Here is a 14320-nt window from a genome sequence, read left to right as displayed (position 1 = left end):
AGTAAATAAATAAATAAAATTTGGACTTAACTTTATGTTAATAGTTAAAAATAAACAGCAACAATAAATAAAGCTAATACTTTAATAAATTCAGCTCATTTGAAGATGAATTTATCACTTAGAATATTTCAGTGCTTCAGAAGAATACTTCTCGGTACTGCTCATTTCAAATCATTTAAAAAAAATCTTTTAAATTAATCATTTAAATTTCTCTTGAAACTTTAAAATGTATATGTTTAGTTTAATTTTCTTAAAATGCAAATTTTAAAGAGTGATTTAAAAAGAAAAAAATTCAATTAAACAGTATGATGTCAATGCTTCAAGCAATCCGGAATGTAACAACCGATTTTATTCAATATTCAGGATGGGAAATTGTTTAAAAAAATTCGGTTGTAATTAGAGAACATTTTGTTTTTGCATTTCTTTATGACTTTTATGCATTATCATAAGTGCCGGATATATCATTTTAGAGTAAACACTGAAAATTACATTAAAAAAAAAAATTATACCACTAAAAATTGTTTATTTTATTCTCATTCATTTAAGAAAAAAAAAATTTATTTAATTCAACTCAAATTTTCAAATTGAACAAATACATTTCAATTTATTTAATTCCAGAAATTTTTTCATACATTTACAGATTTCATTTCATTTTTAATTTCCAGTCATTTTAAATTATTTTAACTTTTGTATGACTCAACATGTTTGGGAATGTAAAAGAAGGTTCACTTAAAGCTATCATTAATTCAAGAGCAACAGAGCAGCATGAAATTGATGAAAAATTCAGAAATTAAAAAAAAAAAAAAAAAAAAAAAACAATTTTTCAGATATTTGTGTAAAAAAATAAAAAACAAAAAAAGAAATACAAAAAGTAAATATTTACCATAACTAAAATTATTCTAGAATAGAATAATTAATGAACTCAGTGGAGTTTAATATTTTGATTTTCTTAATTTAACAAAAAAAAAAATTAGAAAATGAAAAAGCAATTTAATTCATAGTTTTATTTTTTTCTTTTATGACAATCATTAAGGTTCATTTTTTTTTCTTTTTTATTGTAAACATACATAATAACTTTTTAAAATTCAAATTTGCAACATAATAATAACATGAATTACATTAAGTTACATTTATCAAATAAAATTAAAAAAGAAAAAAAACTAATATTAAATAAAATTAGACATTACTGAATTTTAGCTAAGCCTAAAAGAGTTAACAAATCTTCCGGTACACATCGACAATCATGAGTTAAATTATTACCAAAATTTTTGCATTTTCCCTTGCAAAGATTTAAACTGTCGATACATTTATGATCATTTGTATCATAGGAACATCCATTAGGCTAAAATTTTACAAATTTTTATTTTTTTTTTTTTTTTTATAAATCTATATTAATGATTTAAATTGAATTTTTTTTTTTATTTTATAAATCTATATTAATGATTGAAAATTGATGTATGAAAAGAATTTGTGATAGTTAAACAGATCATTTCAGTAATCAATAATTTGTACCAAAATACTAATTAAATTAATAATTTGAAATATTTTTAGAATAAAAAAAAAAAATAAATTTATAATTAAAATTACCACAAATCTATTCTTATCATTCAGAATATTAGCTCCTAATAATTTTGGTGTTAGACCGTTGCCATCCATTGGTGCTACTTCAGCATTATTTAACAAAATGCCATGATTCAGGAAATCTACCGGAATTCCGGTATTCTGACGTAACATTCTATCACTACGATCATATGGCATAAACACATGCGGCATTATTCCTGTATTAAAATAATTTATTATTAACTATCAAAATTAAGATAACACTTGAAAAAATTTCCCGCAAATTTTAAATTTAAAAAAAAAAAAAAACTTAAATAAATTTAAAAAGCAAAAATTCACTACGAAATTATCAATAAAAATTACCAATATACGGTCTTGTATTGTAATTTTCCAACTGATAGTTCGGATAGAGGCTCCATTGTCTGAAGCGCTGTTGACATGGCACTTCGGTCATCATGACATTCATACATCCGCCACCGTATCCTAATCCGATATTTTAAAATTATAGAATTATGAGTAAACAATTTCTATTAAACTTAACCATATGAATATTTAATAAATGGAAAAAAAAAAATTTTTTTTTTTGATTTAAATTATTTGCAAATTAGCTTATTCACAAAGTTATCAAAACAATTTAATTATAATTTAAAGATTTTGAAAAAAAAATTTTTCTAATTTTTAATTCTCAAAAAAAAAAAAAAATGCTTATAGGATTTTTAAAATTGTTATTAAAAAAAAAAATGAAAATTAAAGGAGTAAACTGTATAAACCTTGATATGGATGTGAATTATAAAATGTATCATACATTTCATACGGTGGCCAAACTTGTCCAGCAATAGCTGTTACTACTAATTTAATAATAGTAATAAAAAACAGCCTAGACGTATACATCTGAATTTTCACAATGAAACATTTAAAAATGCGCAAAGATCATTGTTAAAGATGGGAGGCGCAAAGGTTACTGAAAATTGGAGTTGAAAAGGAGGTAAATAGTTTTACATATGACCGATTTATGCCTACCTGACCAAATATTGAGAAATTTAAAATGCATTTATCCTCAAAAGAAATACTTAACGAAAAGATTTATGGAAAAAAAAAAAATTTAGGTCAAAAAGACATTTTAGTTGACACAACTAAAATTTTCAAGGTTTCAAAGTTTATTTGCATAAAAACTTTTCGCCTAAATTTTAAATTTCACAAAAAAAAAGAAAAAAAATTGAAATAAATTATAATTATCCTTCTTAGGTTTTATTAATATACCGCTTGATAGCATTTACACATTAAATATATTTTAAAACGCTAATTAAATTATACGTTGATTTATAAATGGCGCAAATGTTTTAAAACGATGGAATTTAAAAAAAAAAAAAGTGAAATCTTCTTCAAAATTGTTTAAAGTAATAAATAAATTTTAATTGTTAATACTAGAATTAGCAATGAATGTAGTTGGATAAAATCTAACATTTAAATACTGACAATTTGTTTGTTATAAAGTTGTAAGTGACTGTCAACTTGTCATACTTTCATAAGTTCAATTTTATAATGGTTCAAGGTTAAAAACTTTTCATTATTCTTCCATATTTCAAAATTTTTCATTGACCTTGTCGTGAGGAAAAAAAAATGCAAATGTGGATGCATAATACAAATTTCATAGAATTTAAGTTTATTTTATAATTCATCGCGAATATGCTTGTATTACATGTATAATCTATCTCTAAGTAATATTTTTCCTATTCAAACATTTAAATTATTAAATTATTAACAATAGCAATAAGTATTTAGAATGGTAAAAAATCAAAATGTAAAAAAAGAAATTTTTTTCCTCAATCTAAAATTTGAATTATAATTAAAATATAAAATAATAATATCTTATGAAAACCTTAAAATATCTTAAAAAAAGTATTTTTAATATTATCTGAATTAATTTCTTACATCAAACTTTATAATATCATCTCCAATTATCTCTAATCATGTTACAAAAATTTATTTTTTATATTAATACTAAATTATTATATTACATTGCTAAATGAAATTTTAATTTATTGTATAAAAAAAAAAAAAAAGCTTTTTTTTTTAAAATGAAACTTAAAATGTAAATATTATTAAACATTTAAAGTATGCAATTGGTCAGTTTCATTAAATAAGAAATAACGAATTCGAAAGAATACAGAAAGACTTTGTTTTGAAAAAATCGTTAAATGATTTGCTTCATCCACATAAAATGGTGGCACAGCACGAGGAAATCGTTTCATTAATATTTCACTGTGATTTTTAGGTATAATATTATCCATGCAACCATGGCATATTAGTACAGGAACATTAACATTTGGTGCTCTATCGTAACTTAAAAATAATTAAGTAATCATTGCTTTTTTAATTTAAAATTTTAATGAATGAAACAAAAAGAATATAATAATAATAATAATAAAAGTATAATAATATATAATAATAAAGAATATAACTTCTTAAATATAATAATAAAAGAATATAATAACTTCTTAAATATATTTGGAAAAAAATGATAATATTTCAAATTTCATTTTTATTTTGGTTAGAATTAAATTTAAATTTGACAAGAAATTGAATTGTTGTTGAAAGAAAAATAAAATCTGACATGTTTGTAACATTCATAAATGTTATGTAAAATTCTAAAATTTCATATAATCATTAAAAGTTTTAATGCAACTTTTTATCAATTCTAATTTCAAATTTTAAATTTGAAAATCAAAAAAAAAACAAAACAAAATTATACCTTAAAAATCGATCCATACAACATGTTCGATTAACTTTTGTATACAGTCTTAAGCCAGATGCAAGTGGCGCAATTAGTACTATTCCACAAAGATTTGGCGGATGTTTTGAAGCCATATAAATTGTTGGTACTGTCCCAATACTATAGCCAAGTAATGCAATCTGCAAATTATTTAATTAATTACTCACTATCGTTTGGCTTATAATTCATTTAAATTATTATTATTATTTCATATTTGGATAATTTAATTAAAAATTAGATTGCTAATTAATGCACACTAATTAGGCCTTTTACAATAAAATTATTTGCAAAATTCTAAAAATAAATCTAATTTCATTTTTCATGTTAACTTTTTCTTATTTACACTTTTACTCTTATTGATTCTATATTGACTAATCTTTAATTACATTTAATTTAATTCTGATAAAATTATCAGTTTTATCACATTTCGTAACTTTCCAATGAGTTTTACTATATAAATTTAAAAAATTCATAAAATGATTATTTAATGCGATGGCTTACTCGAACATTTGGTCCTTGTGATTCAGAAATATGTTTATAAGCAGCTTCAATGTCAGCGTAAATATTTTTTTCGGATGGACTACCGGTGCTAATACCGTATCCGGAATAATCATAAGCATACACGATAGTTTTTAATAGTTTAGAAATATCCCTGAAAATATAACATGATTAAAATTTCTTTTAAATTCTTCAAATTTAGATGTTCTGGACTGTTAACATGAAATAGCTATATGTTCTGTATTAGCATGAAATCAAAATTCAAATTCAAATTTAATTATTCGTTTTATTCTAATTAGACTTCTACTTCTACTGAATTTGAAAATTTTTAAGTTTGAACCACAAATCTTTAATTGAAATTGTAAATTTGTCTATCATAGCTAAGATATTTTAGAATACGTAATATGATAAATAAATTATACGTTAAATTTCAAAATTATAAATGAATAATAATTTCTATTTCGACGATTTTTTTTAATATTTCTAATTTAATTTCACAAAATATTTGAAACAGAATCACTATGCTAACATTTAATTAATGAAAATTTACCTAAAATTTAATCCACGTGGGTGAAAATAACATCCTAAATCAGAGCTATTTGGTTGTGAAAATAATACTACCTAAAAAAAAAAATATATATTTAAAAAAGGCAAAAAAAAAAAAAAAAAGGTCTTGCAACTTAAAATGAACTTCATTAAATGAGATTAAAATTTTAATTAATTAAAATGAAAAAAAAAAACTACGACTAATTTTATATGATGGAAAGAAATCAATTTAATATTAATTTCCAACATTTTAACAGTCTATAAGTTAAAAAAAGATTGTAAAATGTTGTAATTGAAGAATTTTTTCTTTTCTTTTTTCTTAATTTACTTTTTATTTTAATAATATCTGTAAAGATAGTAATATTTTAGAAATGTCATAGATTACTAAAATTGCTTAAAACTTTAAAATGTTCTGTAATATATTTACCAAATGTTTAGATTCATCATTTGATAAATTACTGCTAATCATTAAAATCGGTAAATGTGAGCCACGTCTTGTTTTAATTATTGAAGTTTCAATACCTTCCATTAAAATTGATGATCCATCAATGAGATTTTGCATTTCAAATTTTAATGATGTAAATTTTAACGCCTAAAGAAAAAAAAGAAGGAAGAAAACTTTAAGCTTTGATTAGTAAAATAATTTTGTTTTAGAAAAAAATTCAACCAATTTTTTTTTTTTTTATTATTAAAAGTTATTTTATTTTCATTTTAATTAATTCATTTCATTTTTTTTTTTTTTTGTTTTTTAAATTGCAAATACCTTTTTAGCATTATTAATTAATATAAAATTGCCATGTATATCTTTTCCAGATAATACATATGTTTTTCCTCTTTTTAGTGGATGAAATGCTAATTTTCGAACAACCATTTCTGGTATTGGTGGACAACAAAATATATAACATAATATACCAGTAAACTGGAAATGATAATAATTTAACTTTTAAAAATTTATAAATTTAAACAAGAAAAAAACAGTTTTTCAAATTAATTTTTGCAAAATGATTGAAAGAAAGAAAAAAAAAAAGGGATTAAACCTTTAAAAGTAGGAAACATAATTGACAGCAATAACAACGACGTTTTTTTGATGCTTTCTTAATTTTCTCCGATTTTAGATCATTGAGTACAAGTTGATCATTTGATTGTAATTCCGCATGTCGCATACATTTCTCGAATTTGTCATCATTTTATTTAAAATTCTTAAAATTTAGCTAAAGCTACTAATAAGTTAAAATTTATTATTCTTTTATTAAATTATGATAATGTGTATAGTTTAATTTACATATGAATAATTTACTTATTTGATTTCACTTCAAATAAAACTGAAAATTATGATTATTTTACAATTTCTATATCATTTATCTATTTTTTTTCCTATATTTTATTTCAATTAAATAAAAAAAAAAAGTGCTCAGATTCTAGGTAACGTGTATTTTTGAAAAAAACTAGCGTACGTAAATTTTTATGCGCATTTTTTTACATTATTATTCTGTAAAAAAAGATTTTCCGTTTTACAATAAAATTTTTTTTTTTTTTGACGTAAGTGATCAGATGCAATTATAGGTAATAATGTTAGTTTATTATCACATGTATATCATTTTTAGTTTCATTTCTTTTATAATACTCACAAAAAGAAAAAGAAAAAAATCATTTTGTAAAACAAAAATTAATTAATTACAAATTTTTTCCTTCCAAATAGCATTTTATTTTTTAAAAAATTTTTCTACTACTTTCTTTTTTCTCTGTGAAACAGCAAAACACGAAAGAAATTCTGAAAGAAATTTCTTTTCGCTTCTCTAAAAGTAATAAAATCAATTTTTCGCGATTTTGAACTTAATCAAAAATTTCAAATTTACCAAATTATCAGCATGATCAGAAATTAGCTCATTACTGGTAACAATTCCAGTTACACTTATCAATTCCTGATCTGAAATCTCGTCATTAGCGCTTGCAACAATGCTCATTTCACTTCTTAGCGCATTTGTCGTCTCATCAATACATTAATTAGGAACAGAAAACAACCGATTATAGCAATGAATTTTATTGTTAATATGATTTTTTATTAATATTTAAAGCTTTTTTATTCAACAATTTCGATTTATTAATGTAAAAATTGAATTAAAACAAAACAAAAAAACAACAAAACTTTTACATTGTGATCATTTGTCATCAAAGAAATGTTTAATGAAGAAATCACTGAAAAAGAAAATTAATTTTTCTCCATTGCTAATTTTCATTTTTCATTTCTATATCTCGTTTTGAATTTTTTTTTTCAGTGACACAAATACATACTCCAAAAAAAAAAAAAAAAAAAAAAAACACTGCTCGATGACATTGATCACACAAAACAATGATTTAATCAAAAATCAAACTTCAAATCATACACTTCAATTAATTAATTCAACTATTTAATAAAAAATGATACTATCTATTATCATATAATTCAACTATTTAATAATTATTACCTATTATCATACTTATGATGGTATTTCAATCGAAATTATCGATCATTTTGCAAATAGTGCGAATCTGAACAAAGTGTAATAATTCATCTATAACAGCTAATGTTGCTGAATAAGATGTTTACGACGGTGACAAATTACCCTACGATTTGAAATTCTCTATGTAATAAATTATAAAGTAAAAAATCACAAATTGACTGCCGCATCCTTTACATCTTTTCTTTACATTTACCTGTACTGCAGTTAATTCATTCACATTCACATCTTCGTGATAAAAAAAAAAGACGTTTAGATCTTATCAAAGTGACGAAAAATTTGCACTATTTGCTCAACTGCAATTTGTTTTATAATCTAAAAGCATGAAATAAATAAATAAATAAAACAACTGTAACTGCAAACATTTAGAATCTTTATAAAATACTCCATTAAACTTGGAAAATAGATATTAAAAAAAAAAATAAAATAAAAAATAAACAAAGAGAATAATCCAAAAATAATTAAGAAGGAGATATATAATGTGTAAATGAGCAAAAAATAATGATAACAATCTATCCATAAGTTATATAAAGTTCAATTCAACTTTAATATTCAAAAAAAAAAAAAAAAAACACTGAGTCAGAAATTAATCTGAAACTGTTTGTCTAACAGAGTAGTAAATAATTTTCAAATGAAATGAAAAATTAAAATTGTAATGCGATTGCAAGCGATGTAATAATCAACTACTTATTATAGACTATAAAATTCACAAAATTATTTTAGAATTCTTCAATGATTGCTTTGCATAACTATAAAGAAGAACATTGCATTAAAAATATTTGCTGCATTTTCAATTTTTCTCAATACATACTCTCGATCTTCTCAATTAGAATAATTATCATTCCTATTTGCTGGTTTTCGAAATAGTTTTGTCAATGATTTTGCTGTCTGTTAATAAATGATTCCCATGCAGCATCACGGTACCGCCTCACTTGAGTATTGATATCAGCTGCATCAGTAATTGCTCGTCCCACTATCACAATATCATTTCCATCTATACCTATTGCATTCTCAATTGTACGCCAATTTTGACCAACTCCATCACTCACTGCATCCATATGAACTCCTATATGACAGCAATCATTTTTTTTTCAAACTATCAATAAATATTCAAAAAAAAAAAAAAAAAAAAAAAAAAAATAAATAAATAAAAAAGATTTTCAACCAAAATTCAAAATTCTTACTTCTTTCCACACACATTTTTTTACCTTATACAGTAAAAAATAATTTGAACGAATTTATTTAATAATTAAATATTTAATAGGTCAAAGATGAAGAACAAATAAATCTTCAGAAACCTAACAAAAAAAAGAAAAAAAATTGGTTATAGCAAAACTAGTCGTTTATTACTCAATACCTGCAGTCCAATAGAGAAAACCCGGTATATTAGCGCAACGTTTCTGACAAATGAATCCACTTACGATATCACGATTATTCTTTGCCAAATCCAATGCATCTGAAAGACAGATGAAATCAAGCACTGTTCATATTTTAATCTAAACTGGAATTCTAACATTAAAAATCTTACATCAATCAAAAATTAAATTTAATATCCATTAAAAATAAACAGTAATTTTCCAGTTATATTGTTTCAAATAAATCATCTCTTTTTACTCATTACAAATTCTATTTTTGTTATTTGTAAAAAATCCAAGTAAAATTTCTCCGTCAAAAAGCATTGTAGCATTTTGTACTGCTCCAAACACACAAGAAAGGTAGGTAGGCATATTTAGTTAAGTTAAATTTCCCAACCACAGTTATTACACCATTCGCCTACCATTCAAATATTGTTTCGATTTAGTGAAAGATCCAGAACTCATTTCTATAACCAACAAACAACCAGTAAGTTTTGTCTCTGGCTGATTAACAATCTGAAGAAAATATTTGGTAGTACTATGGTCTATTCTTCAACAGATACATATTTAAGTTCATATTGAAAATTCCACAAATAATAAGAGCTATTAAATTTATAAAATGCATAAAATAAAAAGTGTATTAAATGACGACAAGAAGTGAAAGAAAAAAAAAAGTATTACATTTATCCTACCAAATTTAATAATAAAAACGAAACAGTTTAGAATTAAGCAAAGAAGACAAAAAGACAAAAATTTCACCACGAAAAAAAAGCACTATTAAACATGTCTTCAAAATTATGAAATCAAGGTTAAAAAGTTGAAAAAGAGATTTACTCCAAAAGAGATCTGATGCTTAAAATACTTAAAATATTCAGATTTAAAAATATATATATATGTCTAAAATAATCGGATTTTCCGAAAAAAATGAAATAAGTATTGTTTTTGGGTAAAATAAAATAAGTACAAACCTTTCTTACGACATTCAAGACAGGTTGACCAGAAAGAACATGTACAGTGACAATCTGTGCCCAAGATGCTATCTTGAATGGTCCTTTCGTAAGCTGCAAATTCGTCGTGTAGCCAGTATCAGCTAACTTTCTAGAAAATAAAAAAAGTTGATTAGTTAATCTTTCATGCATTCTACAACAGACAAACTTATTAGATTAGAAACATTAAATATTCATAACTAAAACACTATAATATTTATTGCGCTAAAAGTGAAAAAAAAAAAGGAAAGAAGAGAAAGTTTTCACATGACTTTAATAGGTGATATATACTTCTTTAATATATACTTATATTACCTCAAATTTTTCATGATAAAAAAATAAAAGTATTATTAAACCTGTCTTCAAAAATGATGAAATCCAAATTATTTGCCATCGCTGTAAGTTTCTGCACAAAAGCATCACTGAAATCTTCAATCACATCAGCGTGAAGTTTTACGGCACAGATATAACCAGCAGTCTTTTCGATAATTTGTATAATCTCCTCGCATTTAGTGATGTCAATTGCTATACACAAACATGTTTTTTTCTGGAAATAAAAAATGCAATTTTAAAAAATAATTATGTCTTTTTAAAGACGGCTTTCTTCACCATCTTTATTGCTTTTCTAAATAAAAGTGAAATATTACTGTTCTCTCAAAATTCCTGGATATTGATTAAGTCGAAATGCTAAATCAGTCTATATGTCGCACGTTTGCTTATCGTAAAATATTTCGAAATTTAGCGTCAATCATTACTCTTACTGGCAATAATAATGCAAAGAAAGCATTACGTTTTTTTTAAAAAATATAAAGTACAGCCTTCTTAAAAAAGAAACTAGAAATAATTTGTTTACTAAAATTGAAAGTTTGAATAAATGAACCACATAAAAAAACAAGTATTAACCTTATTCATTATTTCCAATAATTTTTTATTTAAAATATTTGGTGTAGAGTTTTTCCGTGATGTTAAAGACCAGTCATCATTGTATTGTACTTTTTCAATCGATTGCGGTGGGAGTGTTAATTGATACAGTATATTTTCCTTCATTTTTTTGGTAATCGTACCAATATCGATCAGGAAATCAAGCACTTTATTCATTCCCAGTATACTGCAATATAAAGAATGAATTCTCTAAAAGTTACACAATGCAAACATTACAATGTTTCCCTTTTCCATCTGTTTGTGTTAAACAAGGTGAAAGAAAACTAAATAATACCACAAATTCCCGTTCTATGATGCCGAAACATTAAAATTTAAATCAGTTTTCATCTCTAGTTCCAATACTAAAAAACCAGTTGAATAAAGGCAGCTAAATTAACTGCACACTTCAAAATTATAAATGGCAAAAAATTAACCTATGTAGAGTAATTCCTTCATCCTGAATATTTTCTGGACCACCTTGTTCACGATCCAAAACACATATAGCATCTTCACAGACTAGACCTTCGCTGCGTAAAGCAAGAACTGTTTCCAAGATACTTTTACCTGAAACAAACAAAACATGCACATACAATTTAAAAAAACAAAAAAAAAAATGTTTTTTTTTTTTTTTTTTTCCATCTCTTCATATTTTTATTAAGGTTAATCGAAGGCAACTCTTGACTATCAGTACTATTTGCATGGGATTTACTTAGAAAATATAAATAAACAGTAAGACCTGAAACGACGACATCTTCAATGATCAGAGCACGTTTTCCACGTTCATAGTTGCCCTCGATAATTTTTCTCATTCCGTAGGATTTTATTTCTTTACGCCGTAACAACATTGGTTTCTCCAAACGATCAGCAATAATCTAGTAAAAGCAATAACCTTGTATACTGAATAAATTAAAATGAAAGAAATTTATTTATATCACATCAAAGCAATTATACCCTTATTTGAGTTTGATAAAAAGTGCTTAAAAAATATCTCCTCAATGAAAACATACCGTCGAGAGTGGTAATGCTGCGTATGGTACGCCAACGATATAATCATACTTTAAATTCTTCGCTTCTATCATGTTGCACATACAATTCGCTGTCAAGCTCTAGATTTCGATCAATTCCATTCAATATTACAGTGTCATGACTTTATATATATATATATAAACACATATCTCACTATATAATTCAAACATGCCGAAATTCAACTGATCTGACTCATGGATGTGCATCTAATATGACTTCAGACATTTGTTAAAGTATAACATTACATTTGACCTATAAATCTGCCTTATCTTATCACGTAAAGCAAACAATTTAAGTGAAAAATCTGATAAATGAATATTTTTTTCCAATAAATGGTACAATGGAAGTAACCTTATGTCATAAATATGACATTATTAACTATATTAAAGGAAAAAATTTCAACCAAAAACTTACGAAAACACTGGGTGACGTAAAGAGTAGACGTAAATCGATATAGATTGGTGAACTTTGACCACTTTGTAACGTATAATTGCCCAGCTTAAATACTCCCGTGCTATTCAGCTCCTTCAGTAGTAACCGCTCGTTGATCATATCGCCAGCACCTGACATTTTCCTTTCGACCAGCGCTTCCACAAAATAAATCCTCTTTCGAGAAAATCTTACCAATATTATATTGCTCCTTGCTTCTTGGAACTTACAACTTCTGTTAAAAAAACAAACGAAACAGATAAAATACAAACATTCTTACGTATAAAAGTCAGATCCTATGCACAAATGTAATTAATGTAAAATATCACAAATAAAAATTAATACACACACGAGAAATTCATTTCGTGGAATGGATTTGTTGAAAGAACTCCTAAATTTCAAAAATCATTAGCTAAAAGTAATAAAATAACTTAATGAAACATAAAACAAATTACAAAATAGTCAACTAAAAGATTATTTCTAAACAAAACTATAAAATAATTAACTAAAGAATTATTCCCATTACTTAAATAATTTCTCTATAAAAAAAAAAAAACAAAAAAGAAAAAGAAAAAAAGAAAAAAGAAAAAAGTTTGAGAAAAGTGAGATGAAATTAAAGCAACATGATCATATAAATACTTTTATAAATAGTTGCCATCTATCATGTGATTTGAAAATTTTTGAAATTGATTTATGGAACAATGAATCATCAAGTGTTAGTTACACTTACGGGTCATGTAAATAAACAAACAAATATAATATACTTTTATTATTTAATATGCAGCTAAGTAAACTTTTATTGTAGTCTCAAATTAAAGAGGAAATTTCTTTGTAGTAAACAAAAAATTTTCCCACCTTTTTTGTTATTGTTTTTATCATCATAACTACTTACTACTATATCATTATTACTATTATTATCATCATTTTTATTACTATTAATTAGTTAATTAATTACTATTATTGTATTTAAAGTTATTTCAAAAAAAGGAAAAAAGGAAAAATTGCGCATATATACAGTACGAAGAGAGAGAGAAAGGGAGAGAGAGGGAGAGAGAGAGAGAGAGAAAGCGATTGATTTTGTCATCATCAGAGCAATGAGGAAAAGAAAATCAATTAATTTAGGGACATTATGGGCAGTGCTTTTTTTTTTTTTTGTAAATTGCACCGTTTAAAGGTGTATAAATGCATCTAAAAAGTGATGACAATAGTAGCAGTATTTCGTTTTACATTTTAACTTTTTCATATAAAACAAAATGAATAGTAGTATCAAAATTGATTCTTTAGCATTACAATTTTAGCAAATAATTCAAAAATTGTGCAATATATGAAAAATATTTGTGAAGAAAACAAAAAAAAAATTTTTTTTGACATTTAAATAAATACAATTTTTGTGTAAAATTATTATTTTATTTCCTTTTTGGAACTATAACGCAACAATTTTTATTCTTTTTTTTTTATGTTAAAAATAAACTTATTATTGAAATTTGTATGACTAATCTGTAATTGATATCATTAGTTAGAACAAATGATACAAAAAAAAAAGGAAAAAAGATTTTTTTTTTTCTTTTAGGGATAACATTTGCATATAGCAATTCATTCAATTGTTAAAGAATAATAAAGGGCAAAAGCATCGGAATGTACATTTCATTGTTCAGTGAATTCTTAGCAACTGGTAGGTTTAATTTTGGACGATGCATTCTGCATTCACATTCTATGCTATTCTATTCT

At 24.3% G+C, this 14320-nt stretch overlaps 3 protein-coding genes across 6 annotated transcripts; 1 reads left to right on the top strand and 2 right to left on the bottom strand.

The window, feature by feature from the left end:
* Nucleotides 1-1183: 1183 nt before the first annotated feature.
* On the bottom strand, nucleotides 1184-6540 carry Bm4339 (Uncharacterized protein; the record flags this gene model as incomplete). 2 transcript variants are annotated; one of them, XM_043081476.1, is made up of 10 exons in its annotated part: nucleotides 1184-1342; nucleotides 1588-1778; nucleotides 1924-2043; nucleotides 3737-3903; nucleotides 4313-4473; nucleotides 4835-4985; nucleotides 5382-5452; nucleotides 5805-5969; nucleotides 6141-6296; nucleotides 6415-6540. In XM_043081476.1, 10 exons carry the CDS (start codon nucleotides 6538-6540, stop codon nucleotides 1184-1186), a joined length of 1467 nt encoding a protein of 488 aa, XP_042937410.1. The 2 variants fall into 2 exon arrangements, with proteins under 2 accessions (XP_042937410.1, XP_042937411.1); XM_043081477.1 differs by lacking the exons at nucleotides 3737-3903; nucleotides 4313-4473; nucleotides 4835-4985; ... (2 more) ...; nucleotides 6141-6296; nucleotides 6415-6540 and adding an exon at nucleotides 2331-2451.
* A 2067-nt stretch (nucleotides 6541-8607) lies between these two features.
* Nucleotides 8608-8742, top strand: Bm13293 (Uncharacterized protein; the record flags this gene model as incomplete). Its single annotated transcript, XM_043081475.1, has 1 exon — nucleotides 8608-8742. One exon carries the CDS (start codon nucleotides 8608-8610, stop codon nucleotides 8740-8742), a length of 135 nt encoding a protein of 44 aa, XP_042937409.1.
* A 5-nt stretch (nucleotides 8743-8747) lies between these two features.
* On the bottom strand, nucleotides 8748-12733 carry Bm5636 (orotate phosphoribosyltransferase family protein; the record flags this gene model as incomplete). Of its 3 annotated transcripts, XM_043081472.1 has the most annotated exons (10): nucleotides 8748-8941; nucleotides 9233-9331; nucleotides 9653-9746; nucleotides 10199-10328; nucleotides 10573-10763; nucleotides 11120-11324; nucleotides 11572-11701; nucleotides 11874-12009; nucleotides 12145-12243; nucleotides 12578-12733. In XM_043081472.1, 10 exons carry the CDS (start codon nucleotides 12731-12733, stop codon nucleotides 8748-8750), a joined length of 1434 nt encoding a protein of 477 aa, XP_042937406.1. The 3 variants fall into 3 exon arrangements, with proteins under 3 accessions (XP_042937406.1, XP_042937407.1, XP_042937408.1); XM_043081473.1 differs by lacking the exons at nucleotides 11120-11324; nucleotides 11572-11701; nucleotides 11874-12009; nucleotides 12145-12243; nucleotides 12578-12733 and having other exon boundaries at nucleotides 10573-10610; XM_043081474.1 differs by lacking the exons at nucleotides 10199-10328; nucleotides 10573-10763; nucleotides 11120-11324; ... (2 more) ...; nucleotides 12145-12243; nucleotides 12578-12733 and having other exon boundaries at nucleotides 9653-9695.
* Nucleotides 12734-14320: the final 1587 nt, after the last annotated feature.

The sequence above is a fragment of the Brugia malayi genome, assembly GCF_000002995.4.
Source record: "Brugia malayi strain FR3 genome assembly, contig: Bm_v4_Chr4_scaffold_001, whole genome shotgun sequence".
Taxonomy (NCBI): domain Eukaryota; kingdom Metazoa; phylum Nematoda; class Chromadorea; order Rhabditida; family Onchocercidae; genus Brugia; species Brugia malayi.
The sequence above is the reverse complement of the archived record's forward strand: the minus strand, read 5'-3'. Positions and strand labels throughout refer to the sequence as shown.